Genomic DNA, 23651 nt, shown 5'->3' with positions numbered 1-23651 from the left:
TCTCTACCCCGCACTCCCCCTCATTCACAATGATGTGATTTTTTTGTTCTTTAAAGCCTGATACCTCATCCCTTTGACACCTGGTGATCACACAGGCTGGTGTGCTTCTTCCATGTGGGCTTTGTTGCTTCTGAGCTAGATGGACGCTTGTTTACCTTCAAGTCTTTAAGACCCTAGATGCTATATCTTTGATAACTGGGGTCCATCAAGGCTGTAACTCTTCATGGGAGCAGAAAGCCCTGCCTTTCTCCTGCAGAGCAGCTGGTGTTAGCAGCCACCACGTAAGCACGACACCTGCAGAGCTCCTGGGAGGTCAGTGTATATACAGGTCGAAGGTTAGGAAGCAGAAAATCAATGGACACAGAAAGAATTCACCTAAGGCTCAGATCAATGGCTCCATGCCGGTGTGTAAGTGTAAGTAAGCAAATTACGGTGTTTTCTTGACGTTAACGGGCCCTCTCTGGATGCCTTCACCACAGCTGATCCAACGGCCTTCACTCTGGACTTGGACAAAGCCCCAGGTATTTGCTCTCCCTGCTATTTCTATGGGCCCATGGATATGAGTCCACCACACAGTGTAGCGCAGTGCAACATATAAAAATGCGAGGCACAGTGACAGAGTCCATGCTGACTCATGGTGATACCAAGTGTGTTAGCTCTCTAATTCTGAGCACCCTGGTTTGCAAAAGCTATGGAAGGCAAAGGCAGCCCCAAATCTTCTTGCAGAGCCCCCTCCTAGGTAAAGACCCCACTGCCTGCTTTCTGATCCTTCACCAAGGATGTAGATAACCTTTCCCTCAGGTAGACTTCCTTGGAACATGGGCTGCCTCCACCCCTCTCCCCGGCCAGCCCAGGGAGGGGCAGTCTCTCTCTTAGGGGCTAGTCTGGGAAGTCACAGCACTGGGGACAATACAGGGGATTTGTGTCATCAAGAGTCATGCTCTCACAGTTTGGCCCTGTCTGCCTTGGTCTGTAGTCCCCCGGAACAATCTGGTCGTCCCTAACAATGCACGTGTCCCAAGCATGGTCCTGTCCCTGCTTCTGAAGTCCCAGCTGTGACTGTGATGCACTGATCTGCCAGCAAGCACACTTTTGTGACCATTTCCTTTGCACCCCCACTCCCTCGCATCAATTGTGAACCTTGGACGCCATTCCAACTTCATGTTGGTGGCCTCCCTCGGCCAGACGATGCGTCTGTGTCTTTGTGTTGTCTTTGTCCCTTTTAAGATTTAATAAGTGTTCTCCTTAAATTATATTGGGTTGGGGTCTCTTTTGTATCCTAAAACACATGCAGGTCAGAGGAGAACTGTGCTCCGTGGATTTCCAGTAGTGGATTTGTCAAGAGTAGCTCACTTGGTCTTTCTTCTCAGGTGCCTTTGCGTAGACTTGACCCACCAACCTTTCAGTTAGCAGCTGACCATGTGAACCATTTGTACACTGAGGGACTCATAGTATAAAACACGAATATTATGCAGCTTTGGAGCCAGACGAAGCTCAATTTAAATTCCGGTTCTGTTACTTATTAAAGGCATGATCTTGTCCACAAAGTATCATCTCTTCATGCTCTGCTTTATACATCTATAAAATAGTACTAATCGCACCTTAAAAACTTGCTGTAGCTCCTCAGTGAAAGAATGCATATAACGCTCTGGGAGTTTAATAATGGCAGCTACTATGACTATCAATTATAGCAATAGCAAACAGAAAGCAGATGCTAATATGTGGGGTTGTTTTTAATGTTCTCTGAGGTTCTTCAAAAGTAAAAAAAAAATTTAATGAGGTCTCACTTTGAATAAAGTGTTCTTCCTTGTTACTCAAGGGAAACGGGGTTCTTCAGGGAGGAGCTACCCACACAGAGCAATTCACTCTCCCAAACACATGGCCAGGCCCTTCGTCTGACTTCCCTGGGGAGTCCTCCCACGTTTCGATGGAGGATCTATTTATTTCCATGTGCCATATAATTCTCCATCAGGGGAAGCCTTGACAGACAAGCTATCATAACAGATTACCTATAGGAACACATCGCTTTATCAATAGAGACAACTGAGAATTGCCTCTGTCTAATACATGCATTTGAATGGGAAAGTACAAGGGTTTTGTGCAGCAGATTGGGGGTATAGATGGGGCTGGTGTCTCATCAGCCTAGGCAGGGTTGATGGAGGAGGTGAGATGTGAGCTGTGCATTAAAAAATGGCAGCCATCCTTTGGAACAATAAAGGCAAGCTGCCAAGTCCCCCCTCCAAATCGGAACCAGACTAGAAAAAGCCTGGTCTCAGGCGCGAGTCCAGGTGAGTCCCTACTCCGGCGCTGGTACTCTGCTAAACACATTCCTCCAGGCTGCAAACCAGAAACGTTTTTCTTACAGCCCCTGCCATGCACACGAAAAAATCTTCCTGGAATCCATTAAAAAATGGTTTGAACCCCGGTGAACTTTTGGCTGAAGAAGAGACGAGGCTCATGTTTGCAGCAGAAGGTTCATCTTGTCCTAGTACAAAAAGATTTGGGGATGAACCAAGACAGAGGTTTTCCATCGCTTGTCTATCAGTATTAACGTCTGAGCATTCCCAGCCCAGCAAAGGAGGACACATGCAACTCGCGGCTCAGGGAGCAAGCAGCGAAGGACCGGAGCTTTCCCTCCTCCTTCGTAGGCAGCAGGCAGCAGCAAAAGCGGATCCATTTATTAGCCGGGAAGACAGTTCTTACACATTAAAGCCCTGCCATCACGAGTAGGCATTGCCATAGGGCAATGCCATTTCACAACGTTGCCTTAATACCTTATTTCCTATTACAGAAAATGACCTGGGACGTTTCTCAGATGGGATCGCTCAACTATTCCAATTCCAAGAGCCTTCTGTCAAATACTTCCACTCCATTTTGTAGAACTTACATACACTCAATGAAAATTACTGCCATCAAGATCAGAGTCCTGATTTAGGAATAAATATCCCCCCAAATAAAAAGGTACAGGCCTGACGACGGGTCCGTAGTCATGCGCAGCATCTCTGAGAAATGATCCTTGGTCATGACAGGGCTGATGCTCTACCCTGACCCCTTGGGTGCCTCTTTGCCTAACTAGCTAAATTGTCTCCTTCACCCAGACATCAAACCCTTGCTTTGGTTGTTGTTGGGTGCCCTTGAACTTCACTCAGCCCCGTGCCGTTTGCATTCAAAGTTAACAAGCAGATAACCATGAAAACACCTAAAACGAATCTTCCATCCCAGCTCAGCAGAATCAGGAGATGGCTACGCACTCAGGCCATGTTGTGTTGAAGGAAGGAGGACTCCGTGAATGAAGCTCTCTCTGTGGAACTACAACGATTCCGAGGTTCTGCTTCAGGAAGTGAGAGCCACCCAAGGAAGAGAATGATTTCCTACCCAGGCGCTCGAAGAGGAGGACCACTGTCTGGTGCAGATTTGGATCAGCAAGTCCTGAGTCCACGTCTTTCTTTGTAATGGGACTTCGGCCACGTCTTCCAAGCTCTTCTCCTCCCCTCTCGCTTTCCACCCCTCCCGCTCGCTTTATGGAAATACCCGTTTGTTTCTCTCCTTCTTCAGGAACCCTGTGCTGGTCAACACGAAACGGGTATGCAGGGGAAGTCACAAGCCTAAGTGCTCACGGGAGTAGCCAGGCCTCGTTTCTAACCCGGGAGAGTTCCCCGGAGCGTGTGGGTTCTCTGCGTGTGCACTCGGCCGCTCTGCAGGAATGGGAGTTGTGGCCATCAGGGATGCTTGCTTTGTTTTGTCTTGAAGAATGGTACGCTGTTGGCAAGATTTCCCACCATAGTTGCCTTTTATAAAGCAGCCATTTTGGAACAAATGGAATGTTCCCGTGGTAATTCTGGCCACAAGAGAGAAATTTAGTTCAGGGCTGAAATGCACTTAGTCATGGCGATGGAGACTAACAACCCCCAACTAATACTCAGTGCGTGAGAAAGTACTTTGAACTCTGAGTGGAAAGGTTCTTTAAAAACACATATACAAAAAACCCCGTCTTGCCTAAGAGAGATTACAGAGCCTGGGACTCGGAGCCAGAAGACCTGGTTTGAGTCACCTCGGCTCTGTCACTTGGTTAATGAGAGACCTACAGTGAGTCACATTCCCGCGGGGCGGCCCCTGTCGTTAGCACCAGGACACGGAGGCTCAGCTCTTCCAGGGCCCTTTCCAAGCCTCCGCTTTAGTGATCCACTTCCCAGCAGGGTTCAGAACATCTCCCGAGGACTTCACATTTGCCCTGGCCTCCTTGTTGTGTGAACCACACAGATGATTTCTTGCTTGTTCCTCTCAGATTACATGTTCTCTGGAATCACAGATAGTCAACCCACAGCAAAAACATGTTCCTTGTCGAAATGAGCTCTTCAAGCAATCTTACCAAAAAGGCAACAGAAAGGACAGGTGGGCTTTACTGTACGACTCCTAGAAGTTTTGCTGGGCTTTCCTGACTCTGGCAGGCAGCCTCACAAGGACTGCCCTGAGCACGTCTCTGGCAACTATGAAATTTGTAGACTAACATTTGGGCAACGTTATGGTCACAGCTCAAAATATCGAAGGTACCTGAAGTTTTAAATAGTGTTTATTCAGGGTTCGACAAAATAGCTACATTAAAAAAGATGTTCGTCCCTTTACTTTACTCGATATTTCTTTGGAAATATGCTCACCAGCCAATGTCTATTTCTCTCTACTGCTTTTATTCCTATTTGAATTTGACTTCTAACATTTTGAGGCAGCTATATAAAATTACAAATGTCTTTCCCAATTCTACTCTGCCTTGATTTTTAACTGTACTTCATTTTGTTTGTTTGCCTTTAACTCAGGGACGAAGTTTCACTTCTTTCAAATTTCTGATGTGCTTCAACTGTGCAATTCAAGTTTCTGGGAATGCCAGCATTCAAGGGCTAAAAAAATCTGATCACCCCACTAATTATGGAAAATCTTGAACTATGGAAAACATGACTGCAGATATCTAATTTAACCCTGAAGCATCTTCTAAGAGCAAACAATCTCTGGTCCCTGTTCTAGCAAATGGACAGGGAACTATACCATGTTGGGATCCTGAATGGGTAATTTGGAGACTTCAAATTTTTTAAGTTTAATCCCAGGGAGGAGCCAATGTCTTCGGCAATGATGGCTCCTCCTTCTAATGTAATGAATGCACTATGCAAACCAAGATTTGCTTGATAGAAAATATTCTGGGTAATTATTAGCTATCTCGAGGGGAAGTCAAGAGATCTCAAACTCTAAATTACTTCTAGCCCAATGTCAAGTAATGGCCAAAGAAAGGAAACTCAAAGAAGTGGAGTCCGATACGTATCTGGAAAGACAGGAGAACGAGGCCCAAATCAATGAAAAGATGAAGAGTCTTAGGTGAATCGTGTAATGCAATTTAAGGAGGGCTTAGTCATTGGTGACAATAAAAAGTTCAACAAAATAATCGAGTGAGCCAGTTATCGATTCACTGATCCACACATCCATGCAGCACTCTTAATATTGAGTAAATCTCAACAAACGAATGATGGGTGAGTATCGTCTGGTCTCTGTCAATGAGGAGGACTCAGTTAAGAGGTTAGGTGACCATGAAAATGAAGTAAGGTGAAAAGAAACAAGAGCAAACTCCTGGGTGTTGAACTGAGTGCATAGGAAAGGGGGGACCTTGGAGTCGGGCAGTAAAGCTTTCTTGTCTCCTCAAAATACAGAGTCCAACTAACTGCACGGCGTCTCTAACCTGGAGCATGCTCTTTTGCGGGTTCTGACTCCATACTGTCTTAGGTGACCATAGGCTTTCTTCCTTTGATTGTCCAAGACTCTTCTGCTGTTGGGATATACTCCACTGTATTTATCCATCCATTCGCTGATGGACATTTGGGCTGTTTCCATTCTTTTTGCTATGATGAGTAATGTTGTCACAAACGCTACACTTTTTATATGGACATAACATGACTTCCCTATATCTTGGGTATCTGATGGGAAATAGAATTGCTAGGTCATATGTGAAGTCTTTGCTTGACCCTTTGCGGACCTCTCTGATTGGGTTTCAAAGGAGCTTTCCAATTCTGTAAGAATCTGTAAGTGTTGGGGACAGACCAACAAATGAAGGAAGCATCACGCAGAATCTTCCATACTCTCCAGTCTACATGTTTCTCTCTCTTAGACACGGACCAGAACGAAAAGCCCTACAGGACCTCCCCTGTAATCACCAGATCTTTTCTCCCACCTGGTGTGGCTGGTGGTTTCTAACCACCAATCCCACAGGGCTCCTTTAACATGGCATGAGAACATGATTGTGCTTGCCAGATAACTGACCAAAGGGGGGCTGGTTTCCTTCCAATAACAATGTATCTACCTCAGACCTATGGAGCTAACCAGACCAGTATCTCTCAGAAAGTAACCAGAACAAGGGGGACTGACGCCTGTGTATCAAATCTGTGACAATTTGTTGTATCTCTGTCCTTTCTTCTCTCATCATAAATTAGACACTTGAACAGAAAAAAGGGCACACGGCCTCTTTCCTCTTGCAGAATACATGCATATTCTGCCTGAGTTCACACAGGTGGCAAGAAACATCACTGAGAACTGAAAGAAAAAAAAAATCTGTATGTAAGGGTCATGCACATACTCAGAAAGAATGGTTCTTGGGTGTGAATGCTAGTGTAATTGTCACAAATGCTTCCCACAAGCCATAAAGTGGTTCTCCAAAGCTAGATCCAATAAAGGAAGGGACAGTAGACCTTTTCAAAAGCTAAACACGTGACAGAAATCTGAGGTGATGGGTTTCTTGAGGGCAAGGCTGCGTCCTTGGCTCCGCCATCTGCTCGATGCGTAATCCCGAGAGCAAGGCCTCAAATACTCTTTACACAAAGAACGCCTGGCTCCCAAATTCTCCATGGGTGCTGACATAGCATGCGAGAGGGCAAGGGTATTGTTTTACCTCTATCTACAAACAAGAGGCCCAACACGTCATTTGTGAAACAACGCACCATGCAAATGAAGCAAGAGGGTTGCCCAATCTTGGCAGGGAACAAATCTTCATCTGCCAGAACCCGCAGTGGCTAGACGACCTGTAATATACAGCCAGACCTTCACTAACCAGTCCTGAGATTGCTTGTGCGTGCATACCATGCGTCATCTTTAAACCCAACAGAAAGACTAGGATTTGAACTGTATCTGTGCCTTTTCTAGTTGCCTGGCCTTCCATCAGCCTCAGCCGCTTCATGTATAGAGGAGGAATCACAAAAATCCCACTCAATTGGCCTCAAAAGCAAGTGGTGATATATATGAGATCCTGCCGCAAACTGTACTGCACTACAAATGATAAACCTGGACTTTTCTCCCTAAAGTTCTCATCTGTTATAAATTAAGAAGTATGTGTTGCAAATCCTAACCTCTCCCACCTATGGTTATAATGTCACTTGGAAATGGGTTAGCTTTGTATGGTAATGAAACAGGATCAGCCCAGGGTATATCTTGAGTCAATCTCTTACCAAATATTAGAGGGGCAGATTAAGGATGCAGAAATGGGAGAAGACAGATGCCAAGCCACGTGGGGATGTCCAGGGAGGCAGAGGCTGAAGACACAAAGCTACCCAGAAGCAGGCAAAGAGGCAGTGGGCCCCTACGCTGTGAGCAAACACATTTCTGTATGCTACCTGTGGTGTTTTTGTTATAGCGACAGTAGATAACTAAGGCATCCTCTCCCTTAATTTACCTCATTGAAAGTCTTTACAAAAAACCCAAAGTCAGTGATTTTACCCTTCCCAGTTCATATTTAATTTCAGGAGGATAATTAAATGGATATAACTTTCAGAAACATGTTTTGCCCAGGAAAGCTATAGCATCTCTCCCACTTCATTAATTGAATATCAAGATAGGGGAATTTTTCATATGGCAGAGGAACTCTTTCCATAAGAGATGGCGCCTGACGGAAAAACAGACCCAACGTGGTGACAAGAAGGGCAGACTTCGGGATGAATGAGTCCCATTGGAATGTTCTATGTACCTAAATGATTCAAAGACAGAGGATAGCTCAGTGAATCTGCAAAGGCCACACTAGAATTCAACTTCCATGTTTCCTAAAAGAGACATTTATTTTGATTGATCTAACTTGTACACAATCATTTAAAAAAAAGACGAAAAAGATCAACCCAGCCAATGGTTGATCATGCATGAATAGACCAGGGACTATTGAAACCTGAAGGGAAAAAAGGACAGTGTTAAGAGAAAGGAAGTCTTTCAGAGAGTGAATATGATACGGCAGCTAATGCCCTGTACATTCACTATCTTCCCTTCTGCTCCCTCTGCACCCAAACTGTCCTCTGCCTCCTCCTCCGGCTGCATCCTAGTGAAGGGCAGCAGCACACTCCCCTCAAACCAGAAGCCTGGGCATCCTCCTCAGCCCCCTTTGGTTTTTCTATCAGACCACATCCAGTCCGTCACCAAGTCCATCGATTCTGTCTTTTGATTGGTTCTCAAGCTCAACCCTTCTCTTCATCCCACTCCCAGTTTGCTTCTTCTAACCATTGCCCTCAGGAACACTGATGGCTCGTAGTGCACTGTAGTGCTTGCTCATTGGGCTACTAACCATAAGGTCAGCAGTGCAAATACACCAGATGCTACACAGGAGAAAGACAGGGCTTTCTGCTCCCAGGAAGAGTTAGTCTTGAAAACTCACAAGGAGTTCTATCTGCCTGACAGGGTGGCTATCAGGCAGAATCAACTCAATGGCAGATAGTTAGGTTTTTGAGTTTTTAGAACCATTGCCCTTATTGTAGACAAACTACTCTTTTAAAAAATACATCTCATCTTATAGCTGCTTGATTTATTTCAACAGCACTCTTTCCGTCTCAATATAAATAGCTGAACCTTCTTAACATGGCTTATATTTCTGCTCATTGACAGAGGTCCTACCAGTTCGCCAGCCTTCTTCACTCTACGATTTCAACACTGAGCACGGATTAGAGTCCTCTAGCAGCCTCTTTTCCCAAGCACTCCCTGATGTCTCTGTTTGGATACGGTGCTCCTAAGACTCATCACAGTCTAAATTGCTCCACTGTGGCTCCCACACGCTACATGAAAATGACAGATCTATGCACACACAGTATACCTACGTGTAAACAAGGATGTATGCTGCAGTTCTGATGTCAAACTCAAACCCCACAGCTCTTGAGTTGATTCTGCTGCACAGAGATCCAACAGAATGCTAGAACTTTCCCATAGGATTCCCAAGGCAGACTGGTGCACCCCTCTCCCATAAAGCACCCGGTGGGTTCCAACTGCTGGCCCTTTGGCTCACAGCCGAGGACTTTCACCACTGTTAATTTCATTTTATTTTGAGTGAGGGGAAATAAATTATAGTGACCATGGTATACTTTTCCAGACACTCGCCATATCTCCACAGAGATCCTCGGCAGAGGATCGATTCTGAGAGGGATGAATTTCCTGCCCATTCCTGTATTTCCAGTGTCTAGCACACTGCTAATCTCTGAATGCATATTTGTTAAATGAATAGAGAAAAATCAAACGATTGAAATTTCAATGAAATCCTACAAAAGTTTTCCTTGAGGGGAGAGATCACAGTCCACTTGATGTCCTCCCGGACTCAAGAGCTAAGCAGCAGATTGGACACAAGAAGGAACCCTGGGGTGGGTGGCGGGGAAAGAAGGAAGCCTGGTGGCTTTATGGGTTACCCATCGGGCCGTTCCCCTCAAGGTCAGCAGTTTGACACCACCAGGCACTCTGTGGGACAAAGATGAGGCTCTCTATTCCCACAAAGCATTCGTCTCAGAAACCCCTAAGGGTAGTAGTTCTGCTTTGCTTCATGGGGTCACTAGGAGTCAGAATTGACTCGATGGCAGTGAGTTTACTTTGGTTTCGAGACAACAAATACGCTAGGTTCCGAAATGAAGTGGTTTGCTTGAGGCCAGTTAGGGAGTACAAGAGTGCTCATTTGTATCAGGCAAGGGAAAGGAACAGAAAGACGGTGCATGAATATTTCTAGACACACCATGCTTCCATGTGGAATTAGCATACAAGGAAAAACGGCTAGCTCTTTGCTTCTGACGTCACCGCCTTTGGATTAATTGGTAGACATTCAATACTAGTGGCTTAGGTCACAGACAGAGATGGAGAAACAATCATTCTGTTCAATTAATTTCAAACTGCTTACCACAGGAATTATTAAAAATGAAAGGAACGCCTTTGTTAGAAGTATCTTTCATTTAAATGCTGCCAAAGTAGTGTAGAAACTGAAAATGTCATGATCAGCTGTTGATTCTTTTTTATAATATTCACTTAAAGCAATATTATAGAAGGAATTTCTTAAAATTTTTCTTTGCCGCTTTCTATACACTAATGATATGTGGTGTTATAAATATGCAGATTTGTTGTAATTACTGGCTTAAAATTACACTGCTTCTTTTCAAATACATATATAGTTGGTACAGAAGTATCAACCAGTGAATTCCACTATTTTTAATCTCAACTGCCAACGCGTACTTGTTATCTTTTGAATCACTGAAAAGACACACTTTTACCCATTACAGCAGCATACAAGAGGATACAAAAAAAACCAAAAAACCCACCATAATTGCTCTTGGCTGAGTGGAGATTTCGAAGTACGCGCTTTGCCCCTAGACAAGCATCAAGCAACTCGCTCTGAGTTGGTGCACCCAGTGGCATGCCTCAGAAGAGTTTCTCTGGTCACAGTGAATTCTTTTCATAAAAGTAGCTCCACTAGGACCTCATAATTTGTGATGGCTGATTTAAGAGAATAGTGTGCTGCTGTGAAATTTTGTTTCCTGCTCGGGAAAAATGCCACAGAACCTGTTGTGACATTGAACAGAACTAACAAGGACGGCACTATGGGAAAAAACCTCAAGTGTCCGAGTGATTTTCTCATTTCCAAAAAGGTGAAATGTCGATTGATGACAAACCTCATTCTGGACATCTGTCAACTTCCTGAACAGAAGTCATGCATTTGGAGTTTGTTCCACCAGGTCAGACTATTAATCAAGCTTCCTATGCAGAGGTTCTGAAAAGATTGTGTACCGGTGTGCGACAAGAAAAGGCCTGATTTGTGGCAGACGGGGGACTGGTTTTGCCACCATGACAGTGCACCTGCTCATGCAGCCATCTCAGTGTGCCACTTTTTGGCAAAAACTTTTTGGCATGCCTCTCTTGCCCAACTCACCTGACCACTTTGTACGACTTCTTTTTGTGTCCGTGATTTGATGATATAGAAGAGGTGAAGAAAAAAATGAGGGAGGGGCTGTCAGCCATCCAAACAGATGAGTTTGAAAAATGCTTCCAAGAATGGAATCACAGATTTGACCAATGTATTAAGTGTAATGGCGAGCACTTTGAAGGTGATAAGGTTGTTTTGTAAAGTAATTTCAAGACCTAGCTAAGTTTGGTGGAGGTGGGTAGAGAGATGGGGCAGGAACTCTGTTATTAAACAACTTTTATACATTGGAAAAAAATACATAGCTTTGGGGGAAAAATGCCGTTTCTGAGGGGGGTACCCCCTTGTATGTCCTCTCTAAAAACAGTCTGCTACTGTTTTTGATGCTTAAAACACAAACTAGCTGTGTGCTCTACAACAAATCCAAATGGGGCTTTGGATAATGAAAATAAATGAGTAACAGCACCTCTAAGATCCTGTTTGCGACGGCTTATTAACTTTAAACAGGGTACAATTCACTGCCCGGAATCAGCAGTTGATAGTGATACACCATGGAAGCATTAGCAAAGGTTGTAACAGGAAATGAACCGAAAGTCTGTCCATTCATCAGGAAATCAGTATCCCCCTTATAAAGACATCAAGTCAGGCACTCAACAAGACCATGGGAGGACAAAGGACAAAGGCAAGAAGTAACCCGGCCACTACTAAGAATACTAATAGTATTTATTAGGCTCAGAGTAAGCACTTGAAATGCACTTGATTACTCAATCCTCCCAGCAATCCTGACAAGTGGCTACAATCATTCCCCTTCTCTTGCTGAGGAGGAGACTGAGGTTTAGCCACTTGCTGAGAGGCACATGGATAGGGAGCTGGAACTGAAACCCATGCAAGTCAGGCTCCAGAGCCTTTTCTCTTAAGGGACCCTGTGGTGACATGTTGCCTGCTGACTTCCTCCTCACCAACTTCATCTGGTCTACAATGAGAGAGAGCAAATACCTGAGCTAGGTGCAGGGAAGAGACAAGAACACAGTGACCCCCTAGGTGAAACGGTCAGATGGTAGGAGGCAGAGAAAGAGGAGAAGGTAGTATGAAAAGGGAGATTTACCAAACGGACAGTTTTCATGATATCAATGACCGAACTGTAAGAGGGCAAGCTCTTGGCTTCTGGGATAAGCAGAAGAAATAGAGAAAGTTGTTTTTTTAAAATGTCCATAAAAATTGATACTCTGACCTTTCATCTGCTCTTAAGCAGCTGTCGGATTTTGGAAAAAGCAATAAGCTAGTATGGTAATATTTCTCTGGGATGCCCCAGATGATCTCCAAAGCCCAAATTCCCTGCCATAGAGGTGACTGGACTCGTGAGACTGCCCCTGTGGGTTTCTGAGGCTGTAATTCTTTGCGGGAGTAGAAAAACCTCGCCTTTCTCCTTCAAAGGAGCTGGTGGTTTTGAACTACAGACTTTACATTTAGAAGCTTAATGCATAATCCATTATGCTATCAGAGCTCCTCGATCTCAAAGCAGTGCCTTCCAAATGTTGGTTTAAGAACAACTATTAGCGAACATGTCTGTGCTCCAGAGGTGAAAAACAGAGAGAGAGAGAGAGAGAGAGAGAGAGAGAGAGAATGTGTTGAGATTCAATCTGCAAGGTCAGCAGTTCCAAACCACCAGACATTCTGCAGGAGAAAACCGGGCTTTCTACTCTTGTAAAGAATTATGGTCTTGAAAACTCCCGGGGTACTTCTACCCCATCATTATGAGTTGGCATCAACTTGGTGGCTACGACTTTCTTACTAGGCAAAATAGATGCATTTAAAAGGCTTGCCCTTTATTCAAAAATTAGGTTTTTACTCTTTTCGCATGGCTACTTCTCAGTTATGAAATCATGCTGAAAGAAGAGTGTAGACAGTCACCTTGTCTTTTGTTTTTAATGATCTTACTTAATAGAAGAAAGGTTTGGTTATTTTCTCATGCTCTTTAAATATTTTTGAAATGTTACAAGGTTATAAAATCCCATGAAGGGGAACCACCCATTTAATGTATTTTGCAACTCGCCATTTTCAGAGTTCTCTGCATTGTCATAGCAATCCACAGTTGGTTAGGCACGTTCACATGTATTATCTCATGCTATTCTGTCATGGGAGAGGCAATTCCAATTTCCACAAATTGGGAAATAGAGCTTTAGACAGTTTAGTAGCTTAACCAAGGTCACACAGCTCATTCATGAGGTGTCGGGCTTCAGATTCATGTTTTTATATTTCAAATCCTACCCGTTTTTCATTCTACAAATGCTTCATAGAATGGACAAGACAGCCACATCCGAAGGAGAGCATTTTAAACACACAGAGCTAACAAATCTGGATTTGTAGGAATGGGGCCTAGGAGTTGTATCTTGGCTGTGTGTGCAGCCAAGTTTGGGGGCCTAGGTTGTGGCTGTGGCTGTTGTTGGGTGTCATCGAGTCAGTTCCGACTCACACTGACCCTATGAATCACAGAAGAAAACCCTGCGCAGCCCTGAGCCATCCTTACGTTTGAGCCAATTGATGCAACCGCTGTGCCAGCCCATCTTGTTGGGGGGCCTGCCTCTTTTTCCCTGCACCTCCAACCTTACCAAGCATGATGTCCTCCTCCAGGTACCGGTCCCCCTGATAATGGATCTCTAAGGAGAACTCTGGCAGTACTTCTTCCAAGGCGGATTTGTTTGTTCTTTTGGTAGTCCGTGGCACTTTCAATATTGTTCGCCACTACCCCATCTTTAGCATTGGTATCAATGTCCAACCTTCACCTGCATAGAAGGCAATAGAGAATGCCACGGCTCGGGGTAGGCACACTTTTGTCCTCAAAGTAACACCCTTTTGAACAATCTAAAGAGATCTGCAGCTGATGGACCCAACGCAATGCATCATTTCATCTCTTGACTTCCGCTTCCAAGAGCACTGATTCTGCATTCAAGCACGATGAAATCCTTGACAAGTTCAATTTTCCTTCTTTTACCATGATTTTACCTATCCGTCCCATTCCGAGGATTTTGGTCTTCTTATAGTCCATACAGAAAGCTGCATTCTCTCATCTTCACCAGCAAGTCCTCACTTCATGTCCTGCTTGCAATGAATGGTAAATGATTGTCAAGTATCCTTCCTGAAGGCATTCAGTTGCCAGACTACTGTCTGGTCCCATCACAGGTAGGGCCCCCGCTTCCTGCTAGTAAGGACAATGGGCTACTTCTCTCTAAAGGCTTGGGGCCATCAGTTTGGTCCCTGAAGGGTGGGTTTACACCCTACTGATAATGGTTTCTATAGAGATCCAGAGAGCAGGTCAAACCAGCTCAGGGATATCCAAAGTAGGCTGTCATCCTGAATCTAGGATCTGCCCTTCTTCTCACAGGTGTGCCCCCAATCACTCCTCTTCCTATTGCGTGTATGCCCCTAGATTGTCCCCCTTTCATATCTGTATACCCTATAGTGCAGCCCCTTCCTGTGAAGTATGCCTTTACCTGTAATTAGTGGGCTTGCACTCCCCCCAAAGGTATATAGACCTGGGTTAGCAATAAAGAGCTCTCTTGTCCTCTCGTTGGCTCCCCCTCTCCTCTCCCCTCCTGTCCTTGCTCCTCTGTTCCCTTTCCTCTTGTCCTCCTTCCCCTCCCCCTATCTCCACGGGGACCACCAAGCAGGGCTGAGGTGAGCATGCTACTATGAAATGTGTCCGACTCCATTATTTCAATCTCTCTTTTATATCTTATGCCCTCTATGACTTTATTATAATATTTATATATCTCAACTGTACAATTGCACCTATTGCATCCACGATTAGTAGTGGGGGGCTGGCTCTTCCCCCACAGTACTCATTCAAATCCCAGAGCCTTGTTTAATATCAGTGCCTTCAGTCCAGCTTGGATTCCTTCCTCTAATACCACGAGTTCTTCACCATATGCTGCCTCCTGCAATGATTGAAAGTCGACCACTTCTCTTGGTACGGTGTCTCTGTGAATTCCTTGCATCTTCTTCTGGCGCTTGCTGTATCCTATAATTTTTCAACTCAAGGCTTGACTTTTTCTTCAGTTCTTTCAGCCTGACGGATATTGAATACATGCTTTGCTTTTAATTGTCTACTGCAGGTCTTTGCACAGATGGGGGATCGACAGGAAGCACTTCTGAGGTCGGGCATTTTGCATGTCACGGTGACCTACTTCTAAGCAACAAGTAGGTAAAATTTAAATAAACAAATATGTAATTCTGAATGACATCTCTACGGCTATGCTGTTTATTTTCTATCAAGGCAAATCTTTGTCAAAATTAAAATAGTTGCAACTTTCACGGTTTACAATACATATCTGCCTAGACTCAAAACCATGTGTAATAGCTTTCAAAACATTTTAAGAGGAGCAAAAAAAAAAAAAGTTGAAAGTTGACAAAGAGCTAAGAATTCATAGCAAATGGTGAAGAAATAGAAGGAAAGAAATATAAGAAAGGAGACCTGTTCCCCACCCCCCCACCCCCCAGGAAAGTTAGAGAAGCTGGAAGAAGCCTTTACATTGGTGTTAAGATTCCTAGCAGAGTTCCAAGAAACAGGAAATGATGGCCTTTTCTTCATGTTTCTCATCAAAAATGAAAAATACAAAACACTAACACAGATACAATCTAAATAATAGCTTTTTTTTCTAAATAGACTTGAATTTATACATTCAAATTCATTTGAGGCACTAGTGGGTAGGATCATCTTCTGAAAATATACATCTGGCCAATCATCTTGCTACCTTCTGCCCTTGCATCCGTGATAAAATCTCAAGTAGGTTTTAATAATGAAAATTACAGGCTATCATGGCAGTGGTAGAAGGATGCAAAGTTATACTGCCTGTTCAATCATATTAACTTTCCGTTTTTGCTCCCTTGCATCTATTGATAGAATCCTCATCTTCCACATGGGTGAGCCCTCTGCTAACTGCAAGATCAGTAGTTCAAGCCCATCAGCGTCTCCAAGGGAGAACCACGTGGCGAGCTGCTCCTGTGAAGCACGTCAGGCTCAGAAACCCTATGGGGTAGTTCTTCTCTGACCTCTAAGGTCACCAGGAGTCAGAATTGACTCCATGGTAGGAGATTTGGTTTTCTTTTTATTTAGACACTGAATTCAACAACTCCCAGCTAATGCCCCTCATGCTCAGCTCCCCTCTCCCCTGCATATTTCTATAATGATGAACAGGTTTCAAAAGAGTTTCCAGACAAAGAAGGACTCAGAAAACAGGCCTGACAAACTACTAAATATCAGTCAATGGAAGCCCTGGGTTTCACAAAGGGCTAGCCTACAGTCATCGTGAGTTGGCAGCCAACTCAACTGCAGTTAGCATCACCACTTTGTCATCTTTACAATAAAACAAAAATCCATTCTGGGTGTAGATTCAAGTTTCTTTTGTGCACGACGGTGAGATACCGTCTTACTCTCATGCATGGCATTACCTGAAACACTGTCCCTGCTACCTAGTTGATGCTGACTCATCGTGACCCTATAACTCCACACCAAACTCACAGTCATCGAGTCAATGCTGACTCACAGCGACCACTGTGGATTTCTGAGAATGTGACTTTATGGGAGTGGAAATCCCAGTCTTTCTCCTGTGGAGATGCTGGTGGCTTTGAACTGTCGAACATGGTGAGCCACAGCCCAAAGCGTAACCACTACACCACCAGGGTTCAAACAGGACTGAGTAAAATTGCTCCACGGGGGTTTCTGAGTCCCTAACAGAAAGCCTCATTTTCCTCTTGCAGAGCGGCTGGTGGTTTTGAACTGCAGACCTGGAGGGCAGTTTAATGTATAACTCTCTCTGCCACCAGGGCTCCTCTGGCCTCCCTTTCATCACTGGAAGCCTTTCCTTAGAAACTAGTCTCCTGGCTCTTCCTAGAGCTTCCTCTACCTGCAGCTCTAAGGATCCTTTGAGCAGAGCTGCAAGAAGGATTTTTCTCCACTAAACCCCTTTCTTGGCCACTCACTGTTTACTGTAGTTCTTTAGGTCTGCAGGCGAGTTGCCAAGATCCTTCCCCAAACAACCCCTCTCCCCGGGCTTCTTAGGGGAGGGTGCAGGGGCAATGCTCTGCTCTTTAGCTAAACCAGACGACTCTTTAGTGCGTAACCATTTAGTGTTCTTCCATCTCCTTTACCAGGCTACCGCCTCCGATAAGGCAAATCAATAAGGAAGATAAAGAAAATGCTGGGGACTTCCAAAAGTATGTGTGTGGGGAAAAAAATTCCTCTATCTTTTCATTCCCCCTTTTTCCAGCTTTTAGGAGGCCTCCCCGCAGAATTTCTGCACCTTGGGATTTCGTTGTCTGACTTACATTCTTTCCAAATGTTTTATAATTTACACTTGCCCCGAATCGAACAAGCCACACTCATAAGAATCCAATTAAGAAGGCATGCTTCCACTTGTGGCCAAAAGCCCCTCACTCTCACTCCCTGTTTACCACACGGGGATGTCTTCTGAGGCTTCGGCGATAGGGCTCCCGGGTGGCTGCCAAGACCCACGCAGCCAGCTGGCAGGATCAGGCAGGGGGAAGCATGCCACGTTGAACTCGTGCAACGGCAACACATGAAACCTAATTTGCTGACCTGTCTTGTTTATTTTGGTTCATTCAGCAGGGGAGTGTAGTAGAAAACAACCTGGACTCGAGTCCCGGTTCTGCCCGGGCCAACCATCTCACGTTCACAGTCAGGCAAGTTTTCTGGCCCTCAGCTTTTTCGTTTACGAAGTGTGATCGGCCAGACTTTACTCCCACACGGCCTGCTCCGGTATTGACCTTTCCTTGTGCCTCTGTCACTGCCCTTTTGCCACTTCAGTCGGCGTTGCAGCCCCTCATGGTCACCACTTGTCCACTGTCCATGTCGATTTGGAGTGGCTTTATACGGCAGGGTTGAACTGCCCATGGGCGTTTCTGAGACTAACTCTTAACAGGAGTAGAAAGCCCATCTTTCTGTGACATGGATTGTGATAAGAGTTGTATGAGCCCCTAATAAAATGATTGGGAAAAAAAAAGAAAGCCCCATCTTTCTCCCGCAGAGTGACTGGCGGTTTCAAATTGCTGACCTTGCAGATCACAGCCCAACAAGTAACCACTACGCCACCTGGACTCCTACTTATTATCCCCAACCTTTGAAAACCCTAGAATTCCATCTTCACCCCACTGAGAGGCCTGGTGAAGGAAGCCAACATCATCTGGGCACTTAATTTGGGGTGCTGGGTTTGCTAGGAGTGGGAGTTGGGAATCTTCCGGTTGAGGTCTATCTTGGAGTTGCATGACCGTTGGGCCTTTATTAGCAGTCCTAAAAAGAGGCCTTTGCAAATGTCCGGCTGGACAACTGTATCTTGAGCATTTCTCACCCACATTGTAACCCAATCAAGCCCATCATTGTGAGCATTGTCTTTGAGTTCCACATGGTCCTTGCAAGGAATTACAGGACCCAGAAGGGAGGTTCTATCGATGGGTCTGTGTGCGGTGGGAGATAGTACAGTATGTGTGTGTATGTAGTGTATGTGTGTGTGTGTACACATAAATACACATGGGAGTGCATACACCCCCCCCCAATCTAATAGGAACCCTGGTGGCCCCATGGGTTAGGCAGTGGGATGCTAACTCAAAGGTTGGCAGTTCAAATCCACCATTGACTCTGGGGTGCTAGTCAGCATGTCTGCTCCTTTCAAGATTTATGGTCTCAGAATCCTGCTATGGAACTGGAATTGACTCCATGGCAGTAGGTCTTTGGTCTACAGTGAACCCTCGCCACTTCGCGCTTCGACTTCCGCGGCTTCACTCTATCGCGGTTTTTGCGTAACAGCGCATGCTCTGTCATTATTGCCACTGATTGGCTCATACTGTACACGCTTCTGTCTGCATCGCTACATATCAGAGCTACGTATCAGATGCATTTTGAGGAGTTAGTTGGCCTCACAATGGAGCGTCTCTCGCATAACGTAAGAACAATCAAAGAAGTTCAGGACACGATTGAAGAATGGGATCCAGAAATGAATCGTGCATTACGGTTCCAGAATGCACTCGATGGGGCAATGGAACCCTACAAAAACCTTTTCGCTGAAATGAAGAGACAACGTCGGCAACTGCCAATCACAATGTTTCTTAAACGTGTACCCAGAAACCCACTGCCTACACCCACTCCTTCAGAGAAAAAGACGGCGACCCACCTGTAGAGTATATCCCTTAAGTCATTTCATAGGCTATTGATTACAGTATTTGTAAGAACTATGTATAATAATACTGTATGTGAAATATGTAATACTGTAGACTAGATGCCATAAATAATATAATAAATAATAAATGATAATTGTAACGTCCAAAATGTTTTACTGTATTTTCCCTTTTTCGTTTAATAAATTGGGTAATACGAGTGTAATGGTGACTAAAGGGTGTTTTTTCATGTCCTCTATGCTCTAACTACAAAAATATTTGATTTACAAATAAGGAATCCTACTTCGCGGAATTTCATTTATCACGGTAGGGTCTAGAACCGATGAACCGCGATAAACGAGGGTTCACTGTATATACATATTGACTCTCCCTCAACCTCTCTCTCTCTCTCTTTCAAGAAGTGCTTGGAAACATCACAATGTTCCTGTCAAAGGATTAAAAGCTCTGAAGGTTCCCTCTGTCTGTCTTTCTTTCATGCCCATAAAGCCCTGCCTGGTATCTCACATGACTTGTAGTGATTTACCCTGCAGTTCTACCTTTCACATTGACTATGGATGTAGCCTTAAACAAACACAGGGACTTTGCAACACATGACTAACACAGAGGCTACGCTTCCTCTTATACTACCAGCTGTGATATGAGACATTCTGAAAAGATAAACATTTCAACCAGGATCTCTTTGGTAGAGGCAAGGGCTCTCAGAACGCCTCCTTTGTGAAACAGAATAGCACCTGGTTGAGCATAGCACCAAACGGAGCTTCGGTGGTGCCTAAGCTTGGTTCCTAACTCAAAGAGTGACCATTTGAACCTACCACTGCCTGGTGGGGAAAGACAGTGGCAGTCAGCTTCTGTACAGCACACAGCCTTGGAAACCTTATGGACACCCTGCTTGGCCCTGCCGAGCACTTGCACACGCGCTCAGCTCCATGGCAAAGGCTACCCCACACAAGGGAGACAGCAACCGCTCACTGTCCGTGCCACCCCGACCAGCCAGTGCCTCCTTCCCCCAAGCCAGCGACATCAAGCCTGGTCATTTTGGATCTAGTATGAAAGTAACACACAATGTTCAAAAATTGTATTTTCCCACATTTGAGTCACATTCAAGGAATGAAAAACAACAACAAAACCCAACATACTCTAGTCAACGTTTTCTGAACACTAAACTAACACTGCGTTTTTTTAAACCCACGGAATTAAACGTCCACTTCCACATTCATTACCAGCTACTTCAAAGCTCTAAGAGGAGGAACACTACGTAGCAGAGACCTTACAAGTGCTATTGACACAAAGGCAGTCCGAGACAGTGAAAATAAGTCCGCACTTACTTGGCACAAGCCACTGATACACATATCCAGGGACTCTGTGTAACACCGGGTGCCGTCTAAGACTTTAGGTGCGAGTTCAACCACCAAGGTCGTGCCTTTGGCCTGGCACTTGAGTGAACACGGGTTGTCCGGGTCATTGGACACAGGAAGCCATTCGTAATACTGGCCATGGTGCTTGACATCATTGTGAGCGGAGCATTGCTGAGCTCGGAAGTCACCGGCTTCTGGTGGGCAGTCCTGGAGGAGAAAGGGGGAAGGGGGGAGACTCAGGTTACAAAGGCAGCCCACAACAGAAGACCTGGGGCAGCTGGGTGACCTGTCAGATCCAAGGGAACAAAGCAAATCTCCAGGTCATTGCAAAGGGGCCCTCTCATCTCACCCATGGGATCGTAGGATGGCTAGCGATTTGAGGAGGCGATATCTTCTAGAGGCTATCAGTTGGGGAAAGTCACACAAAATTGAATTTTCTAAAAGATGTTGACTGGTCTGCAGACTCATCATTACAGTAGTAAACTCCATTTCCCTGGACCTTAAGTCAAGCTTTGGAAAACTGGGGGTGGAATCAGCAGAGGGGTCACCTGAATGCCTCGTTGTCCCTCTCAGTTCTGTACTGAGACAGCGATTTAAGAATTTGGAGCAAAAAGCTAGAATGAAATTACAAGGTTTTTTTTTGGAGGGAGGAGGTTAGTTGGTGTGTTTTCTAAAAGCACATGTGGCAAAGCATCTTCTAGGTCAGCGGTTATCAGCCCGTGGGTCGCAACCCTTTTGGGGGTCGAATGACCCTTTCACAGGGGTCGCCTGATTCATAACAGTAGCAAAATTAGAGTTCTGAAGTAGCAACGAAAATCATTTGATGGTTGGGGGGTCACCACCACATGAGGAGCTGTATGAAAGGGTCGCAGCATTAGGCAGGTTGAGAACCACTGTACTAGGGTATGTGTCTGGATTAATATATACTAAATGATAGAGACCAGTCCCTGGAGAAGGACGTGTAAAGTCCTTCTTAGTAAAGTGGAGGGAGCAGCCACCAAGAAGAAAGCGCTCAAGGAGATGGATTGACACGGTGGCTGCCACAAGGGGCTTGGGCAAAGGAGCAATTGTGGGGATGGGGCAGGAGCTTACCGTGTTTTGATCTCTTCTGCATAAGGTCACTATGGGTCAGAACTGATTCGATGGCGTCAAACAACAAATGATACATAAATTGTTTTCTAATTAAACATCGGAAGGAAAGAGAAAGGCACATTATTGCTCTCTGAATTGCTTTAGCTTGAGAGAGCACGGCAGAGCGAGGGCCCTGGATCTCCACCTGAGAGAGGTGCGTGGTTGCGCATGCGCTCTCTGAGCCTACCGTTCCGTGTGAGTAGAACAGGTGCAGTGTTCAGTCTCAACTCTCAAGTTGTCATGAGGATTTCATGAACTCTGACTGGCTAAACACTGGCACAAGAAAGACGCTTCATGCATGACGAGTCGTCCTATCATTATTTAATGAGACCAAGGAAGTGAACGACTTAGAGAAATTGGGATTTTTTTTTTTCTTAATTTGAATTTCACACCATATTGACAGAGACCAGTGGAAGATGCTTGGCTGGAAATGCTTAGATGTGTGTTTCAGAAATGGAGCACTCCGACTATGCCTGTTGCCTAGTGAGTGATCAATGTCAGCGAAAGCAAGCAGGATGCAACACGAACAAGCACATCCTATCTATCTTTGGGGAAAGCTTCTTGGTGGGCTTATTTTATTCACCATGCCTTCAAATCAGCGTTCATTATGGAAGGCTGTAGAAGGTCATGGAAAGACACTTATTGTAACTTCCGGTTTTCAATACAGAGTTTGCAGGTGTCCTCCAGGGCTCCTGGTTATAACGTGATCACTTGGAGAGCTCTCTGTGCAGGGTTCTTTTTAAAAATAATAATTTTATTGGGGCTCATACAACTCTTATCACAATCCATACCTATATCCATTGTGTCAAGTACATTTGTACATTTGTTGCCATCATCATTCTCAAAACATTTGCTTTCAACTTGAGCCCTTGGTATCAGCTCCTCATTTTTTCCCCTCCCTCCCCCATCCTCCCTCATGAACCCTTGATAATTTATAAATTATTATTTTGTCATGTCTTACACTGTCCGATGTCTCCCTTCACCCACTTTTCTGTTGTCCATCCCCCAGGGAGGGGGTTATATACAGATCCTTGTGATCGGTTCCCTCCTTTCTCCCCCACCATCCCCTTCCCCTCCTGGTATCTCTACTCTTATTATTGGTTCTGAGGGGTTTATCTGTCCTGGATTCCCTGTATTTCCAGCTCTGATCTGTATCAGCGTACATCCTGTGGTCTAGCTGGATTTATAAGGTAGAATTGGGATCAGTATAGTGGGGTGGGGGGAGGAAGCATTTAAGATCTAGAGGAAAATTGTATGTTTTATCAGTGCTATACTGCACCCTGACTAGCTTGTCTCCTCCCTGCCACCCTTCTGTAGGGGGATGTCCAGTTAACACAGATGGGCTTTGGGTCTCTATCCCGCACTCTCCCTCATTCACAATAATATGATTTTATGTTCTTTGATGCATGATACCTGATTCTATCGACACACAGGTTGGTGTGCTTCTTCCATGTGGGCTTTGTTGCTTCTCAACTAGATGGCCACTTGTTTATCTTCAAGCCTTTAAGACCCAGATGCTATATCTTTTGATAGCTGGGCTTTCTTCACCACTTTTGCTTATGCACCCGCTTTGTCTTCAGTGATCATGTCAGGAAGGTGAGCATCATGGAATGCCGATTTAATAGAACAAAGTGTTCTTGCATTGAGGGAGGACTTGAGTAGAGGTCCAATGTCTATCTGCTACCTTAATACTAAGCCTATAAATATATGCATATAGATCTATTTCACCATCGTCATATATGAATACATTTACATATGTACATGCTTGTATTTAGATCTCCATAAATGCCCTTTGACTCCTAGTTCTT

At 44.8% G+C, this 23651-nt stretch overlaps 1 protein-coding gene across 1 annotated transcript in view; it reads right to left on the bottom strand.

Moving 5' to 3' along the window:
* ADAMTSL1 (ADAMTS like 1) overlaps positions 1-23651 on the bottom strand; it is a 355504-nt gene that overhangs the window by 262260 nt on the left and 69593 nt on the right. Inside the window, exon 3 of the mRNA XM_004706548.3 lies at positions 20683-20919. Within this exon, the coding sequence (XP_004706605.2) occupies positions 20683-20919 (237 nt within the window). The remainder of the gene's footprint in view (positions 1-20682; positions 20920-23651) is intronic.

Source organism: Echinops telfairi, unplaced genomic scaffold (genome assembly GCF_000313985.2).
Source record: "Echinops telfairi isolate 266 unplaced genomic scaffold, ASM31398v2 ScPeMD7_25;HRSCAF=90, whole genome shotgun sequence".
Taxonomy (NCBI): Eukaryota; Metazoa; Chordata; class Mammalia; order Afrosoricida; family Tenrecidae; genus Echinops; species Echinops telfairi.
The sequence above is the reverse complement of the archived record's forward strand: the minus strand, read 5'-3'. Positions and strand labels throughout refer to the sequence as shown.